The 17,436-nt window shown below is 34.1% G+C and overlaps 1 protein-coding gene across 2 annotated transcripts; it reads left to right on the top strand.

Moving 5' to 3' along the window:
- The first annotated feature begins 297 nt into the window (after positions 1-297).
- On the top strand, positions 298-16,964 carry LOC121410042 (high mobility group protein 20A-like). Of its 2 annotated transcripts, none has more exons than XM_041601876.1 (10): positions 298-369; positions 3,389-3,556; positions 5,625-5,710; positions 6,137-6,198; positions 8,790-9,008; positions 9,782-9,949; positions 11,403-11,481; positions 13,266-13,481; positions 13,934-14,069; positions 16,018-16,964. In XM_041601876.1, exons 2-10 carry the CDS (start codon positions 3,426-3,428, stop codon positions 16,037-16,039), a joined length of 1,119 nt encoding a protein of 372 aa, XP_041457810.1. In that variant the 5' UTR covers positions 298-369; positions 3,389-3,425; the 3' UTR covers positions 16,040-16,964. The 2 variants fall into 2 exon arrangements, with proteins under 2 accessions (XP_041457810.1, XP_041457811.1); XM_041601877.1 differs by lacking the exon at positions 298-369 and adding an exon at positions 1,806-2,688.
- The last annotated feature ends 472 nt before the right edge of the window (positions 16,965-17,436 follow it).

Raw genomic sequence — 17,436 nt, 5'->3', positions numbered from 1 at the left:
TCGCGCTCGCATTATATGATCAGTGAGATGCATATCCCTTTAATGACATTGTCCTTAAAATGTCTCTATTATACAGGTCAGTATACTGAGCACGCTCACTCATGCAGTGATTTAAAAATTTTGTTGGTGCCCCCCCATGCCGTGACCCACGGTACGCCACTGTGGACATATCATTGACAATTCCTTGCATATCTAAAAGCATGATTGCAAAAAAAATGCCAAAGTATTTCAGTCATCCCCCCACCCATCAACACGGATTTACGCCGTGTGATCTCTATCCTCCGATCCGAGATATATATATTTACTGGTGACTGGTTTTCAGACTAGTCTTTTGATTCTCGAGACTCTCTCGCCGTCTGCCTGGACCTGGTAATTTTGCATCGATTTTCATATTTTGCAACGCAATTTGCTGGTTGAGAGACGAAATTTATCGTAGAATGACTTGCACATGACTGTTGAATAAATACAAAACGATTCGAGACTTTATTTTGACGTATTTCAACCTGACTTTGTCATACCCTTTGCCACTGCAGTCAATGCGTGCATTTCTTTGTGTTCAGTCCCATACATTCAATTATGTGTATTTTTTTCTTTTTTGATCAAATGCAAGATTTGTTTGACCACAACGTTACAGTACGAATTCCATTCCTCTCAAAATAGATGTGTATGCTGATTTTAATTAATGTGTATGCTTGTCTAGATGTTGAGGCAAGACTTTCATATGTTCCCTCCACTAAAATTGAAAAAAAAAATATGGAGGTTTATCAAGAATTATCTAACATATAAGACTAAGAGATTTAAGAAGGAAAAGTCGGATACATACCAAAATATGGCTTTATTCCGTCAAAAATTCGAGTGTGTGTAATTCCCAATGGCATCTGTTTATTTAGTCAGAAAAATAAATACCCAATACTCTTGGAGAGTAGACTAGTCGTAATATCGGTTGATAATTGTTATGAAACCCATGACTTTCAACAATTCCTGCTAGCTCAGTGAGTAAGGCGACAGACTGGAGATGCTTCGTTCTGCAGCGAGAGGTTCAAATCCAAGTTTCCACCGGAAGTAAGAAGAAAGAAAAAAGAGAAAGACAGAAGGGGGTTTTGGGGAAGTATTTTTTAAAATTAGTGGAGGGGACATATGGAAGTCTTCCGATGTTGATTGTGATAAAATATTATGGATGGACCTATTTTCAATAAGACAACGTAACTGTTTAACGCTAGTGTCGGCCTACTGTGTTAGTGTTGTTACTGTTTGTGTTAGTGTAAAGAACTTGACTTGAGTATATCTAAGAGAGAAAACCTAACGTTACAGGAGAAGTCCCTCATTTCCGTACCTGGTGTGATGTGATAGACCCTAGATCTATGTAGAAAAAGTTAAAGTTGGACTTAACGGCGCTGCACAGTGGGCCGCACCCATCAGTCGAGGCGCACGACCAATATCAGTAGATAGAGGCGCTGGTCAGAAAATTGGGATCGTCCCAGTTTACAGGGACTGTCTCAGTTTATAAGGATTTCTTCACACAAGAAATCTAGGAAAGTTCATTCACCTGTCAAGTGCCGACACCAATCAAGTGTGCTAGTCAATGTAAACATATCAGGTTTCATAACAAGATTATTGGAAGACGGTAAGTCATGAAAAATAGACAGTGAACTGGGGGAATTGAGGTCACTGAATCTATTTTTAGCACTCTCAATTTCCGTAATTGCTGTCTTTGTCCCTTAGGGGGAAGTGACAAAAAAACGTCCCCATAAACAAGGACCGTCTCAATTTATCAAGACATGATTTGTCTTGGTTTATGAGGATATCCTTGTTTTCTGGGACAATCCCAATTTTTGGACCAGCGCCTCTACTGAATATGGGAGACTCCTTAATATGGGAGACGATCTCCCATAGTGGAGACTTGCTTTGCGAAATAACAAAGAAACGACACCAACAAAAGCGTAATATTTCCACCCAAAATTTTGTCTCACTGAAGTCAGAAGCCCATTTGTTTTGTGTGTGGATGACAATAAAAATCCTTATCCAAAGAAAAGGAGACGGTGAAATTTTAAAGTAGACAGAGAAAGGGGTATTTTTTTTTAGGAATCTGCTTATCTCATTTCTATTTGGTGCCAAGCAAATCCTTTAGCAGCAAATGTAAACAAAGGAAATTGGTCTCCAAACTGGAGACTGTCTCTGAAATTGAATACCCAAATTCTTTACAAATTCTTTGTCAATGTAAACATATCAGGCTTCATAACAAGATTACTGGAAGATGTCAAGTCGTGAACTTGGAGGAATTTATTGAGGTCACTGTCCACTGAATCTATTTTTAGTATGCTATATCCCTTAATTGTCGTCTATGTCCTGCAGGGGTAAGTGAAAAAAAACTCCCAATAAACAAGGACAATCTCAATTTATCAAGACATTATTTTTCTTTGCTCATGAGGATATCCTTGTTTTCTGGGACAATCCCAATTTTTGGACCAGCGTCTCTAATGCTTAGGCAGGCCTAAACTTAAGTTAGACTGGAGTTAGACCGAAAGCTTCAGTCTCTGTTATATTGGTTGTTCCGCTGAACGCTGTTGGCTCCACTCACCAATTACAGAGACCAAAGTTCTAACTCAATCTGTGCAGGGACTCAATGGCCATATGTTCATGTATTAAGTTTGGATAAACCAGCGAAGTGGGAGTTGCGTGACAGCCGAAGTAAGTCACTTTTTTTCCTTTTAAGTTTATTTTTCCCTGTTTTGGTGCATTTCAGGCCAAAATGGAATACTAATCTTTATTTTGGTCCAGTTCTTTTTATATATTTTTATGAAATAAAGACAAAAATCAATGAGCCCCACCGGGGGAATTGCATTTTTAACCCCCTAATGGCTGTCTGTGTACAAGGAGAAAACAAAAAATGTTTAGAAACTCCTCGAAACAGACGGCTGCCAGCTGTCTAGACTGGAGTCTCCTTTTTCTATTTTTTTTTCTCGTAGAATTTAGATTTTTTTTTACTGCATTTATCTCATACAATGTAATGTAATCTTTGTTAAATTTGTCCTGTTATACTCAGCCACCATTAACTCTGGCAGACCAACGTCATGACCAGGCAAATATTGTGAATAAATAAATAAATAATGTTAAATTAATTTAGTATGGCTACACCCTGTAGGCCTAGGATTCTAAACTGCTGTTAGATCTAGTCAAGTTCTTTTACTGAAAAAAAAAATCATTTTTTTTCAGGTTGAATGTTAAATTTTGATTTCCCAGTCACTATTCTTTTTTTTTTGTTGACTCGTTCATAGTGTCTATTGCCTGTGCCATTTTCACCTCCAAATGATGTTGGTAATGTTTTTAAACCAAACTAAGGCAACATAATTGTTTTCTCTCCCATTTCCTTTCTCCCTTTTTTTTGCAGTGAAAGAGAAGATTTATAGAAAACTCATCAAGAAATTATGGATCTAACTGAGGGGTCAACTTCTCAATCTCTGATGTCAGCATCATCAGGGACTGGAGGCCTCTTTAATATTACTGGATTTGAAGAAGATGTTTCTAAAGATGACTCACAACTGTCAGTAGAGGGCAGGTAAACAGCTTTTTATATCTTGAATGTTGCCTTTTTAGCAGAAGGTAATCAAAATTATTACACATGGTTTCCTCCAAAGTTCAAGGTTATGATATAAGTTGTCCTCTGTTCTAAACTAAAGGACTCTCTGTGTGAGGTTGGCAATGTTTGGCTTATTTTCTCTTGTTCTTTGGGACAAAATGCTTGATTTTTTCACACTGTCAGTTTCCAATACAGCTATTCATCATATAACTTTGCTCTAAAGTAAATTAATTTGTTTTTCTAAATCAAAAATAGAAATTGTTTAGCGAAAATTCAGACCAAGTTTACTTTCCACTGGTAGAGGACACACACAAAAAATACTCAAAGTTTAAGGTTTTGAGTGCTCTGGTGAATAAAGAAAATAATCCCCACAAGGTAATAATGAAAATAAAACCCCAACCCACACAACTGTATGGAACTGAGTATATTTAGTTACAAAAGTGATTTTCAAGAATTTTTTTAAATATGTGTTGTATGCTGCATACATCTACTGTAGATTCACCACAGGCAGGGTGGTTTAAGTGATTTCCTTTATTATTGAGCAGAAAAGTGTCTGACCTTCACATAGATGGTACTAAACTTTAGTTACATGTAGGTCTGGATATGGTATTGTGGCTAAACTCAAGTAGTTACAATAAACATGGATTTGGAGAGAAAGTCATTTAAATCAATATTCATTATCATTCATATGATCATAATATGTTCTGACATAGTTATTGCAAGACTATTGACATGAAATAAATTACCTTGAAGTATAAGACAGATAGGCACATGTGGACATAAGCATAGATCACCACTCAGAAAAAGGCTTCTCAAATAAAGAAAACCTTACTTAATTTGATAATTATTGTAATGATAGTTTTGATATTTTATACAGTATACATTGTATATAAAAAAAGTTTTCACTTTGAAATAATCTTGTAAAATGATACATTTGTATCCTGATTCCTGAAGCCTTTTCCACATTTATACATTAGTATACCTCTTTAATAAGCCAATGACAATATGACTGATGATAAATCTTTCTGCTTGAGTAAACACCACTCACTTTTTAAAAATTTGTGAAAAGTGATTTGCGTAAAAATAAAAGTAGACGTTAGTCATGAAGAGCACATGGGTTTTAGATAAGAAGATTGAGTTAAAGATAGCTTTTCCTTTGTAATTTATTACCTTTCCCAAACATTTCCTCGAGTGCCAATGCGCCTCCCACACACCTAGACCACCATGATTATATGTACTTTACATGTAGATGTGATTTGCATGATATGGCTTAGGCTTGATTTTTCTAACATTTTATTCATTGTCATGCCTTGAAAAATGTGGAGAAATAAGTATTAAATGACAAAATTTAATAAAAATATAATTATTCTGGAGATGTATGAAATAAACTTTTGTTTGCATTGATTTGTTTCATTTTACATGTATATCCTGGGATCCAGCTGGCACAGACAATGTAAATGTTGTGCCTATCTAGGGTTAAAATGCTAATTTGCTTAGCAAAGTTATTATAAAATGTTAAAATATATCTTTTTAGATTCCATTGACTATTAAAAATGACCCCCAAAATTGATAAATATACAGTATGGTCAGTTTGTTTTTCCCCATTTCCCCTTTGACACCTTGTCAAAATGAGCATTTTTTGCGTATACCTATTTCTGTGAGCTTTCAAAAAATCTTCAGTGCTCACTGGAGCATGATATTCCATTGAAAATTCAACTTTTCAGAGATAGATGAGACCAAACCCCACAAATGTATATCTCCATGTTGTATCATCTTCAATTCCTGTGAATTTTTTTAAGTGTAATTTCTGTGGTAATTTGTAGGATTCTGTTTGAATTTGTTTTATATTGATCATATTTAGAATCTGTACTTCAGTTCTCCTATACTAAAAAGGGACATACAAAACTACAAGCTATGGCAATTTTTTTATGGTGTTATACTTCACTCTTAGAATAAAAAAAACCCCTATATTGATCATCATTAGATTATAATTAATGTAAATTGAATTGATCATATTGCGATATTTGTATATTATCATTCCTCCCAGCTTTAATGAATCTAATACACCTGATGTGAGTGCTTCACTGGACCAATCCCTGAGTAACCCACAAATAATTACAGATATATCTCAAGGTAAGAAGAAAATTTAAAATAGTAAAGTTATCTTTCTTTCTTTGTTCTTAAATAAGGCCAAAAGTAAGTTATTACAGATATACATGTATGGTAAGAAGACATGTAGAACAGTCTTTTCCCTTTTTGTTCATGAAAGTTAACTGTACATGAACTAAATATTTGGTATTTATTATGTTGTATTGAATATAGTGGGACATAGACTATACTAAAGCTGTAGTTGTATGCTATTTTTCTTGATTTCATTATGAGTTCGAGGAAAATGAAATCTACATGTAACAGCACTATGGTAAAATGGTTCATTGAATGCAAGTATTACATGCGTATTACATGCAAGGTTATAAGAACAAAGATAAATTACTTGGCTCTATCTAATAGATTAGAAATTTATGATTTCACTAAAGTAAGATTTGTTGTTTTCTTCAAAAGTTGAGATATTGCAGCAGGATACGCCATCACAAGAAGCAGTCGAAAGCAATAAAGATTCTGAGGTGAGTCCATAATGTTGTATTTTGGATTCCTTTATAATACTTATTATATATTGCTTATATTTCTATTTATTTTTGTCTCAGATATCAATATTATATTTTCAGTTGTGACACATTTTACTTTCTTTGTTATTGTATTTACTGTGTCAGTACCAGAATGAGATTCAGTATTGTATTTAAGTCTGTAATGCAATCCTAATGAAGTACTCTTATTACCCAAAACCAAATCATCATATAATATCATTTGGATGCATGATTATAAGTAAAAAAAAAAAAAAATCATTGAATGTTAGTAGTCTAGAATGAGAATCCTATCAATTTAACATATTTTTTAAATGATTTTTATTTTCAAAAGATATACCAGGGCTCGACACTAGCGGCGGTCCGACGGTCCCAGACCGGTAAAAATCGCTGTCGGGCCAGTAGATTTTCAGAAATTGGAAGATTTACTGGTCCGACATGACCAGTAAAAAATATCATTGTCGGGCCAGTAATTTTTCCAAAAATAGCAAGATTTAAGGGTCCGACATTACCAGTAATAAAAACCATTGTTGGGCCAATAACTTTTCCAGAAATGGTCAAATTCACAGCAAACCATTTCCCCCTGTGAAATTCTGGCATTCACACACAGAATACACACAGAATGAATCACACGTAAGTGTTACTAGAGTACTATACAGCATGCATACAGTGTACATGTAGTCTGCCACACAAACCACATGGTAAATTCTCCATTGGCCGCACGAACGAAGCCTGGCTAAACTCTGGCAGAAATCTCTCACATAACTGTCAAAATCCAAGGTTCATACTCATGAAAGGCTCTTATAATGTCCATATTTCCTAAAAATTGGAGCAACTCTGTCATTTGTAAGCAGTAAAAGGAGAAATTTTCACTTCTGTTTTGGTTCAAACAGATCGGGTTTCGGGTGATATCGTCTGAATACATAATAGCCCCACATATGCATTTATGTGTGTGTTGATACACTAATGGTATCTGACTTTCTTTCGTAGCTATTCTAAATGAGAAAAGAAACTGATAAATTATTTATAATAGTTTTAGCTTTCTTCCTATCTTTCTTTCCTTCTTATAAATCTTTCTTTGTTTCTTCCCTCGATTTTTTTTGTTACTGTCTTTCTTTTTTAATTTCCCTTGTTTTCTTTAATTCATTTTTTCTTTCTATCCTTTTATAAAATATTTTCTCTATATTTCCTTTTTCTCTCTCTTTCTTTCTGATATTTTCTTTCTTTAGTTTTTGAGTCCATCCATCCTATATTCATCTCTTCTCTTCTTCCTTTCTTTCCTTCCTTCTTTTTACCCCTTTCTTCATTCTTTGTTACTTTCTTTGTTTCTTCCATCCATCATTTATTTACCCTTTCTTTTTTATTTCTTTTCTCAGCCCTTTCTTTCTTACATTCGTTCCTTTCTTCTATCTGTCTTGTTCTTTCCTTTTCCCCTTTATTAATTATATCATTTTACCTTTCCTTTCTTTTTTTTTGACTGCTTGCTTCCTTTCTCTCCTTTATTTTTTCATTCCTTCCTTTCTTTGTCTCTCGGTCTTTCTTTTTTTTTCTTCCTTTCATCTATTCTTTTACCTTTTCTTTTTTTTTTATGATTGCTTGCTTCTTCCCTTCTTTCCTTTATTTATTTCATTCCTTCTATCTATCATTTTACCTTTCCTTCATTTCTTCCTTAATTCCTTCCTTCTTTCACTCCCTTTCTTTATTTTGTCCGTCTTTCCATCTCTCATTTTACCCTTTCTTTTTTATTGCTTCTTCTTTCTTTCCTTTACTACTTTCTGGATTTGTTCTTTCTTTCTGTATTGCTTGCTTCATTTCCTTCCTTAATTTCTTTTTTTCTTTTCTTTCTTTCTTTCTTTCTTTCTTTCTTTCTTATATTTGTTCCTTCTTTATTCCTTTCTTTCCTTCTTTAGTTCTTACTTTTTTTTCTTCCTTCACATCTACATGTATCCTTTCTTTACCCTTTTTTTCTTCCTTCCTTTCTTTTATTCTTTCTTTCTTTTCCTTCCTTCCTTCCTTCCTTTTATTTTTTTTTCTTTTCCCTCCTTCCTTTCTTCCTTTCTTTCTTCCTTCCTTTCTTTCTTTCTTTCTTTCTTTCTTCGTTTCTGTCTTTCTTCGTTTCTGTCTTGCTTTCTTTTTGTCCTTCATTTTCCTTTTTTTTGGGGGGGGGGTAATGAAAGGCTAGAAAAATAAACTTGCGCCTTTTCTTAATGTTTTCTTTATTTTTTGGGACCAGTAGATTTTAGGTTCGGACCAGTAAAAATTTGAAAAACTGGGTATCTACTGGCCCGACATGAATAGGTTGGACCAGTAGAAAAAATGGGTTAGTGTGGAGCCCTGGATATACTGTATGTAACTTAAGAGTATCAATCAAAGAGTTTCAAAAGTGCAGGACTGCTACAAACATATTTGTAATTTCTTGTTATTTCAGCAAATGTGATTTCGGGAGGTAAACATCAGTGCAGAAATTGTTATGAAATGTCTTGTTTTGTCAATTTAATATTGGATATGTGATTAGTATTTCACCCCAAAATAGATAAGTATTGATGATTTAGATTGTCTTTTTCTCACTCCAGGCAGCTGCTAAAGGAAAAGGTGGCTGGCCTAAAGGCAAGAAGCGTAAAGTGAAGCCTCTTAGAGATCACAATGCTCCAAGAGCACCTCATACTGGGTATGTTAGATTCTTGAAGGAGGGTCAAGAGAAGATACGAGCTGAGAACCCTACTATGAGCTTTGCTGAAATCACTAAACTCTTGGCTGGACAATGGTCCAAGATGTCTGCTGCAGAGAAACAGGTAATATAATACCACAATTCAAATATTTGATCAATGTCTGTACATTGACAAGTCTTGTGATTTTCATTTCAGTACGACTCTATGCCAATACTAGCAAAATAAAATCAGACCTATCTGTTAGAGGAGTCTCTGCTATAACATGCATTCTACCCCAGCCAGCAGGCTCTATTTACATCATGTTAATGGTTAGGTACATAAGAGATTTGAATTCATTTTTCATGAAATTATTTAATTTAACCCTAAAACAGGTTGAGGGTATGTTGTGACCTTCCCGCTGTGCAATGCTACATGTAACTTTGACTTTCAAATCTTGCATATCTTTCAAGACCATATTTGCAATGCCCAAGTACATGGTTGCAAGTGATTTGGGAGTGATATGATCTAGTGACACAACACCTCTACAACACAAGAAGGTAGATAAGATATGAAGAGTACACTACCAGATGAAACAAAGTTAGATACCATAAAATTAACTACTTTTTCATATGTCAGACACCTAAATTTGTCAATTTTTATCCTTTATGAACTGTGCAAGCCTCGATAATTTTAGAACATTACACCTTTTCATATGAATTATGAACTTGATAGAAATCATTTCAGGAAGGTTCACATATATTGGAATTACCCATAAATACTTACAAGAAAGAATTGTTACTTGATATATGTTTTTTTAAATATTCTAATTGAATTTGATGTTTTATTGTAGCAATATTCTAATTGAATTTGATGTTTTATTGTAGCGATATTCTAATTGAATTTAATGTTTATTGTAGCGATACCTAGATGAAGCAGATAGAGATAAAGAGAGGTATGCTAAAGAGCTTCAGCAGTACCAACAGACTGAAGCTTTTAAAGCTTTCTCTAGGAAACAAGAAGAACGAAAGCTTAGGAATGAACTGATAGAGGCAGAAGAAGCTCAAACTAATGGTTCTACTATGGAGGTAAGTGAAATAGAAAAGCGTTCAGGATTGATACAATTGCAAGCGGATAAAGACTTTGATTTGTGTTTGTACTCCATGTAATTATTAATTCAACTTTTGAATGAGGATATTTGGGGGTGTTTCACAAAGGTTGCAAGGAGGAACAGCCTCATCAGTCAGGTCAACCAGAAATTAGCTTCATTTTCTCTCTCAACATTGACACATGATACAGGATATTTGTTTCAGTTCAACAATCACAAGACATGTTTAGAGTCCAGGACTTATGATTGTTCAGAACTTCAGTAACCTGAAGTAAATGAAATGGCTATTTGGCTATTCCGATTATTTACATTTGTTGGTTGCTTAAATCCTGAATAAAAGTACCAACACACACCTCATATTTTACACATAATCTTATTGATGAATACACAGTAGTCTGCATCATGTCAGCTTGATTGTTATATCCTGTACATACCTGAGAATTTACGTGTAATTTTTTAGTCAGAATTAATATCTTTGTGAAACATCTCAAGATAATTCGAATAATGTGATTCTTGGTTTCTTTTAATTCGGTTGTCAGTGAATACATTAGAGAATAATTTCAACTCATATTGATATATTGTCAAGTCCATCTGGTTGGCCAAAAAAAGATGTCAATGTGAGGAAGGTCTCCTACCATAGTAATTTGTGTTTGATCTTGAAATCTTTTCTGGATTTGTTGTAGTAGAAAATATTTTTTTTTTTCACAAATGATATATATGGAAATAATATTCATATATCATTAGTAAAAGATTGTTAGCTCTGAAGTTGCAACACATGATAAATATTAGTTAACCTTTATGGGGCACCCAAAGTATTAATTGGAAGATATTTGTCTAGTTTTACAAATGAGACATTTTTCTTAGTTTTGGTTTAATAAAAAAAAAAGAACCCATCCCAAATTCAAAACTAGATTTTTCAATATCACGTATGTTGCGTGAGTGAGTATGTGCACTTTGCAAGTAATTTCATTCAGACATGCAAAGCCGAGAAACACGTTGTGTACGATGTCAATGGGATATAAAGCAAACAATGATTCAGAGGCATCATGTGTTTTTGTTGCACGGCTTTATACAAAAAAGTCTTTTTGAGAGTTTATGGTTGCAATGCACATTCATTAAACAAAACACAGTGGCAAATTGCCTATTGACTTTGTTCAACAGATAGCCAAGACCGGTAGACCGCTGATTGGTTCAGCGTGCATGCTTACTATGTTTTTATTCATAAATTGGCTTGTGATCGTGGCTGGACGACGTAAGTAAAGTCTATGTCACCTGCTGTGGTGAATGCTATGTTCTCTGTTTGACACTGTGCATATGAAGGGTGACTGATGTCCCCATATCTGAAGAACATATTAAATTTTGCATTTTGATGAATCACCTCTTAACAAACCTCAAATAAAAAACAAAATCAATTTTTATCTCTCCTGTAACAGTTTGTTGATGAAAACAGAGAAGAAATTCCAGGATTTGATATTCCTATCTTCACTGAAGAATTCCTCAACTATAATAAAGGTAAATGATAGGGTTACTGAAGACTCATTTCCTTTAAAAGATAAACAATTCCAGTATGCTATGGGTTTAAGGTTGGTCTAATCAGTTTGAGCTTCTAATTCATGCAATTCAATAGCATGGAAGAGATAATTCCTGAAAGCCATTTGTTCAAATTTGGTTTGATAGGTTTTACCCTGTGATTAATTCGTAATGACATTTTCAACTTTAGGAGAGACAATTTCAGTAAGTATGAGGTAAAATGTGGGTTAATCAGTTTAAGCTTGTGATTCATATAAGAATGCTTTCAGAAGTAATTAAAGTTGGCATGTAGATCAAGAATGTACATGTACTAAATAGTTGTCTTCTTGCAAACTGCATTTTGATATTTGGTTGAAAGGGAATTGTCTTGCATTGAGCCGTTAAAGATAATATAAACACCAAGCCCAATTCTGTTAGATCTCAAATATGGATTTAAATGGAAAATGAATGAATACAATGCCTTGTTTTTAGCTGGTCAATAGCAAGACAAAGGCAAATCGCTTCAAGATGATAGAATAATTAAACTAGATACAATATTAAGCAGAGTGTATTATTTTGTTATGTAAATGAAATATGTGTTGTGTGAATTCAGTGTTTGAATGAGGGAAGTCTTCCCACAATGATAGTGTAAAATGCTAAATGGGATTGCATACCCAGATGGTGAGGTCAATTGTCCTAGTGAGAATTGTTACACCCAAATAGAAAATCATTTGAATTTCAGGAGATTAATACGGTAGTTGAAACATGGAGAGTTAAACTACCTGTATATTGAGACAATTTTAGATTAATGGTTTATTTCTGTTGATGGGGAAGTTCACTCTGGTTTGAAAAACAAAATAGACATTAATAAAAATTCTATCAAAGGGTACTCCGGGCTGAAAATAGATCTAAATAAATAAGAGTGAAATTCACAGAGCAAAATGCTGAAAATTTCATCAAAATCTGTTATCATAAAACAGTTTGCACATTGAATATTCATGAAGACATGCCTAGAACTGTTTCACCGGAATAATGCAAATCTTTTAAATGCCAAAGCTTTGTTATACATTGTCCAATGTTGATCAGATTTGCAGTGTTTTGTTTGTCTGATTTGTCTTTATCTGTTCAAATAGTAATATTTTCAATCTGGAGTACCCCTTCATGAAATTTTGTCATAAATTGAAAATGATTTTAGTCATGCTTTCATTATATCATCAGATGCATTTTTAATTCCCAATTCTAGAAGAAAAATATTTTCAGTTATCATGAACTCTTAAAAGAGGGCAATTTATGGAATTTATATTACATGACTTATTGTACAACTGCTCGCAGATGACGTAATAATTCAAATCTTTCAAAATTTATGATTCTCTCATGTTTTGATTATCGTCACAAATATATTTCCTACTTTTTCTGCTTTGATTAAAACACCTTTATTGTTATAAAGTGAGCTTCCCCTTTAATTTTATACTAGACATGAAGTTTAAATCATAATTCACCCCATTTCGTGGATTTGTGATGTCTTAGTTATTTATTGATTAAACTCACAAAAGAGTACTCTTGATATATTTTTTTTAACTTACTACCAATAAAACATCAAACCTAATTGGAATGCCTTTATATTAGGAGGGTTATGTTTTGGTTTCTTGTTTATCTATAGAAGTGATTAAAATATTTTATTCCACAGCAAGTGAGAATTGGTTTAGGTTTATATTTTGATATATTTCAGATTCTCAGAATTCACCTATAAAAGTGATTGAATCATACACATTTGATTTGTTCCACAGTAAGAGAGAATGAGCTAAGACAGCTTAGAAAATCAACAACGGAGTATGAGGAACAGAATGCTATCTTGCAGAAGCACATTGATAAGATGAAGGAAGCTATTGATAAGCTAGAAGCAGAGACAGTACAACAACGTAATACTAACATGGCACTACAAAGTCACCTTCAGCAACTCCGAGCCACACTCACAGCTAGTTTTGCTGGGGTTCCATTGCCAGGTAGGGTAACCAATCAGAGGGGTTGATACTACTATTATATTGCACGCTGTATGATGGTACAGATATTGTTTTAAGGTTCACCATGTTGTTATTCCTAAAGAGGACTGTTGGATGGTGAAGTGATAGATATGAAAATAAAAATTGATAGAAAGATGTGAGTGAGAAGTATCTTTTGTGATATGAGGTATAGTCTTTTAAAGAAAGTAGACCTGATGTGATTGATGAGATAAGAAGTCCTGGCAGTGATGAGTAGCAATGATTGGGTGAGCAGTGAAAAGTAGAAGCATTTGACATTCCGGGTAGCTTAAGTGTCCATCAATAACTCATATCTAGAATTTGATTTATAATCAGTTGAATATCGGCAAATGTGAGCGTAGCTTTCCTTTTCAGCTTCGATCCTTCCTCCTGTCCAGTATAAGAAAAAAAATCTTTGCATTTTTTGTTGTATGCAGGTTCTAATGAAGTTCCTTCATTAACTACAGTTGATTCCTACATGACCAAACTTCATCAACTAATTATGGATTCACCACAGAATGAAAACCTAATCTCAAATGTCAGAGAGATAGTCAATAGATTGGATCTTCATGGGTAAGCTTTCAAATATAGAATTATAATCTTCATGGGTAAGCTTTCAAACATTGAATTATAATCTTTATGGGTAAGCTTTCAAATATTGAATCATAATCTTCATAGGTAAGCTTTCAAATATAGAATTATATTCTTTCATGGGTAAGCTTTCAAATGTAGAATTAAAACGTGAAATGTGGTTACTATCACAAAAGCTAATTTCTTTGGTTAAATGCATTTTCTCCTTTTTATCTCCTTTTTGTCTCACCTGCATAGGAGAATGAGACTATTGGTACCGCTTTTCCGACGGCGGCAGTGTCAACATCAAATCTTAACCAATGGTTAAGTTTTTTTTAAATGACAGCATAACTTAGAAAGTATATGGACCTAGTCCATGAAACGTAGACATAAGGTTAAACAAGTATTACTGAATATCCTTCCTGAGTTTCAGGTCTTCTGACTAAGGTCAAAGGTCATTTAGGGTCAATGAACTTAGACCATGTTGGGGGAATCAACATCAAAATCTTAACCTAAGGTTAAGTTTTTGAAATTTCATCATAACTAATGAATTATATGTACCTAGATCATGAAAGGGTAATCAAATATTTCTGAACATTCTCCCTGAGCTTCATGTCACATGACCAAGGTCAAAGTTCATTTAGGGTCAATGAACTTTGGCCAAGTTAGGTGTATTTGTTGAATTACCATGATAAATTTTGAAAGTTTATGGATTTGATTATGATTCATGAAAAATGGACATAAGAGTTATCAAGTATCACTGAACATCCTGTGCGAATTTTAGGTCACATGATCAAGGTCAAAGGTCAATTAAGGTCAGTGAATTTTGGCCAAGTTGGGGGTATTTGTTGAATTACCATCATAACTTTGAAAGTTTATGGATTTGATTCATAAATTTGGACATAAGAGTAATCAAGTATCACTGAACATCCTGTGCAAGTTTCAGGTCACAAGACCAAGGTTAAAGGTCAATGAAATTTGGCCATGTTTTAGGTAATTATTATATTACTGTCATAATTTTCAAAGTTTATGGATATAGTTTATGAATGGTGAACATAGGGATAATCAAGTATCACTGACAAGTCTTAGGTCACATGATCAACGTCAAATGTCATTTAGGGTCAATGAACGTAGTATTGTATCATTTATATGAATGGTGTTTTTTGTGAATAATTACTTTATAATAGTTTTCAAAGTCAGCACTGCTGCTATATTGAATCGTGTAAAGCAGGTGAGACTGCCAGAGGCGCTCCACTTTTTGTAATGGGTGTGTCCATTATCTTTGTCATGTAATTTAATCATTTAATCATAAAGTCTGTGCTGCAAGTTTGATGAGATGTGAGGATTAGCGATGAATCTGAAGCTTCATTATGTCTTTTTTAATGCTATTTACCAACTTTATGGTACCAACTCTTGTTCTTTTGATACTACATTAACAAATTTTATTTAATTTACATAATAATAATGATAATGATAATAATTTTCTATTACATAGCGCTTTATCAATCTGCGACTGCTCAAAGCGCTTCACAATTATTACGAGTCCCTGGATTCATAACTTATTAGCGGCCTGTTAGGTGCAAACTTGCTAAACCAACCACAATGACGTTTGTTTCCTACTGGTACCCAATTAGCACCTGGGTGAGAGTGGCTAAGTGTGGATTGACGCCTTGCCATGATGGGATTCGAACACACGACCCTCTGATTACAAGGCAAAAGTCAAAAAGGCTACACCATGGCGCTTCCACACACTTCTAGGCCTTCGAGTGCTACAAAATGATAAACCTAAATTGCGTATATCTAAAAATCTGTTTTTGTCTGCAGTGACTCTGCCGGAATGGTTAATAAAATGGTGATGTATTTTGTGTACGAGTCTTTATAAGACTAATGAAAACTGAAACTGATTGTAAGTCTAACATTTCTCCTACTCTCTTCCTCCTCAACTATTTAGGGATGTGGATCCAAAGTTATGACCATCACAGGCCAGCCCCTTCCGTACTCTGTAACCAGTAGCAGCTTTATATCATTCAAAATGATCAGCCTTGTTGCAGGAAATACAGAAGGCATCAAGCATCTTTGATGACCCATCTTGTGTACTCATTGATAATGGAATTCAGTATATCCCTACAGGCCTTGTACATGGACCACCCACCTAGTTTTTGTGGACAATTGAATAAATGCGAAACATGTGAAACATGGAGAACACTGAACATCATTTAATGGAAGGAAACCTCAAATGTTTGGATTCATACAATGGATCATAAGATGTCATCACCCCCCAAACTAAAATTTCATTTTGCTGCATAAACTGTGTTGATATTGAAAATATTTCTAAATGTGTGTCACGTTTCCTAAAGGATCATTAGGATAAAGGTATGTATTCTGGAGAATGTACATGTTACCAATGGAGGATGAGAATTTCTTTGCTGCTTTGTACTGCTCTCATCTATATATTGCCCATGGATCTTTTGCTTCACTACTAAACTTGCAATTCATTTTACATAGTTTACCTGTCTAGCTTGGATACAATAAAAAGTGGATTTACATGTATCAACTTCCGTCATTCTGTGTAACAGGATGCATACTGCATGCAATCTGTAAAACAGAGGGCTGGGTGTTTTACATAAAATCAAATTAGACTTAAAGCCAATGTTACTGGGGCAGGGTGCATACTTGAGCCCACTGACAACTACCCTTTAGTGTGTACCTATTGAGCATTATATGACTAATTGGATAATCTCTCATATATACATCAACTTTGGTGTATCTGTTAGTACATTTTCACACTTTGGAATCAACCCAAAAATGTTATATGGGCATTTACAGAGCTGCCAAGTAGTACAGACTTTTTCGCATTTAGTACTGAAAAATGAGAATACTGATGGTTTCATGCAAAATACTGATTTCTCAAGTTTCAGTTTTATGTGTTGTCCTATGGTATTTCTCTGAAAATACTGATTTCCTCTCCAATTTTCAGCTGTAAAAATACCGAAATGTTCTTGTTCAGGTTGGCAGCTCTGCATTTATTCATGTACTGTTTATCCGGGTTAAGAAGATGAAATGTATGATGTCACATCACTTGAGAAGCTCATGGAATCAACATTTCGTACTCAATTTGTTCACATATTTACACTTTCATGATGTTAATGCATGTATTATAATAATCAACAATAATCAAAACGATAATTACCATTTAAAGTGGACTATAAAAATATAGCACGATGCAGCAAGTGATTATTATTCATGTGTAAGTATATTTCTGCTGTATATTCTGCAAATTGTATATTTGTTGTTGTATATACTTATATAAGTTTGGTGCCACTTCATGCCACTAAATCTATTCAAGTTCACCCCAATAGCAAGACAAAGT

This window comes from Lytechinus variegatus, chromosome 3, assembly GCF_018143015.1.
Source record: "Lytechinus variegatus isolate NC3 chromosome 3, Lvar_3.0, whole genome shotgun sequence".
NCBI classification, from domain to species: Eukaryota; Metazoa; Echinodermata; class Echinoidea; order Temnopleuroida; family Toxopneustidae; genus Lytechinus; species Lytechinus variegatus.
Note: the sequence above shows the minus strand (reverse complement) of the source record. Positions and strands in the feature narration are given on the sequence as shown.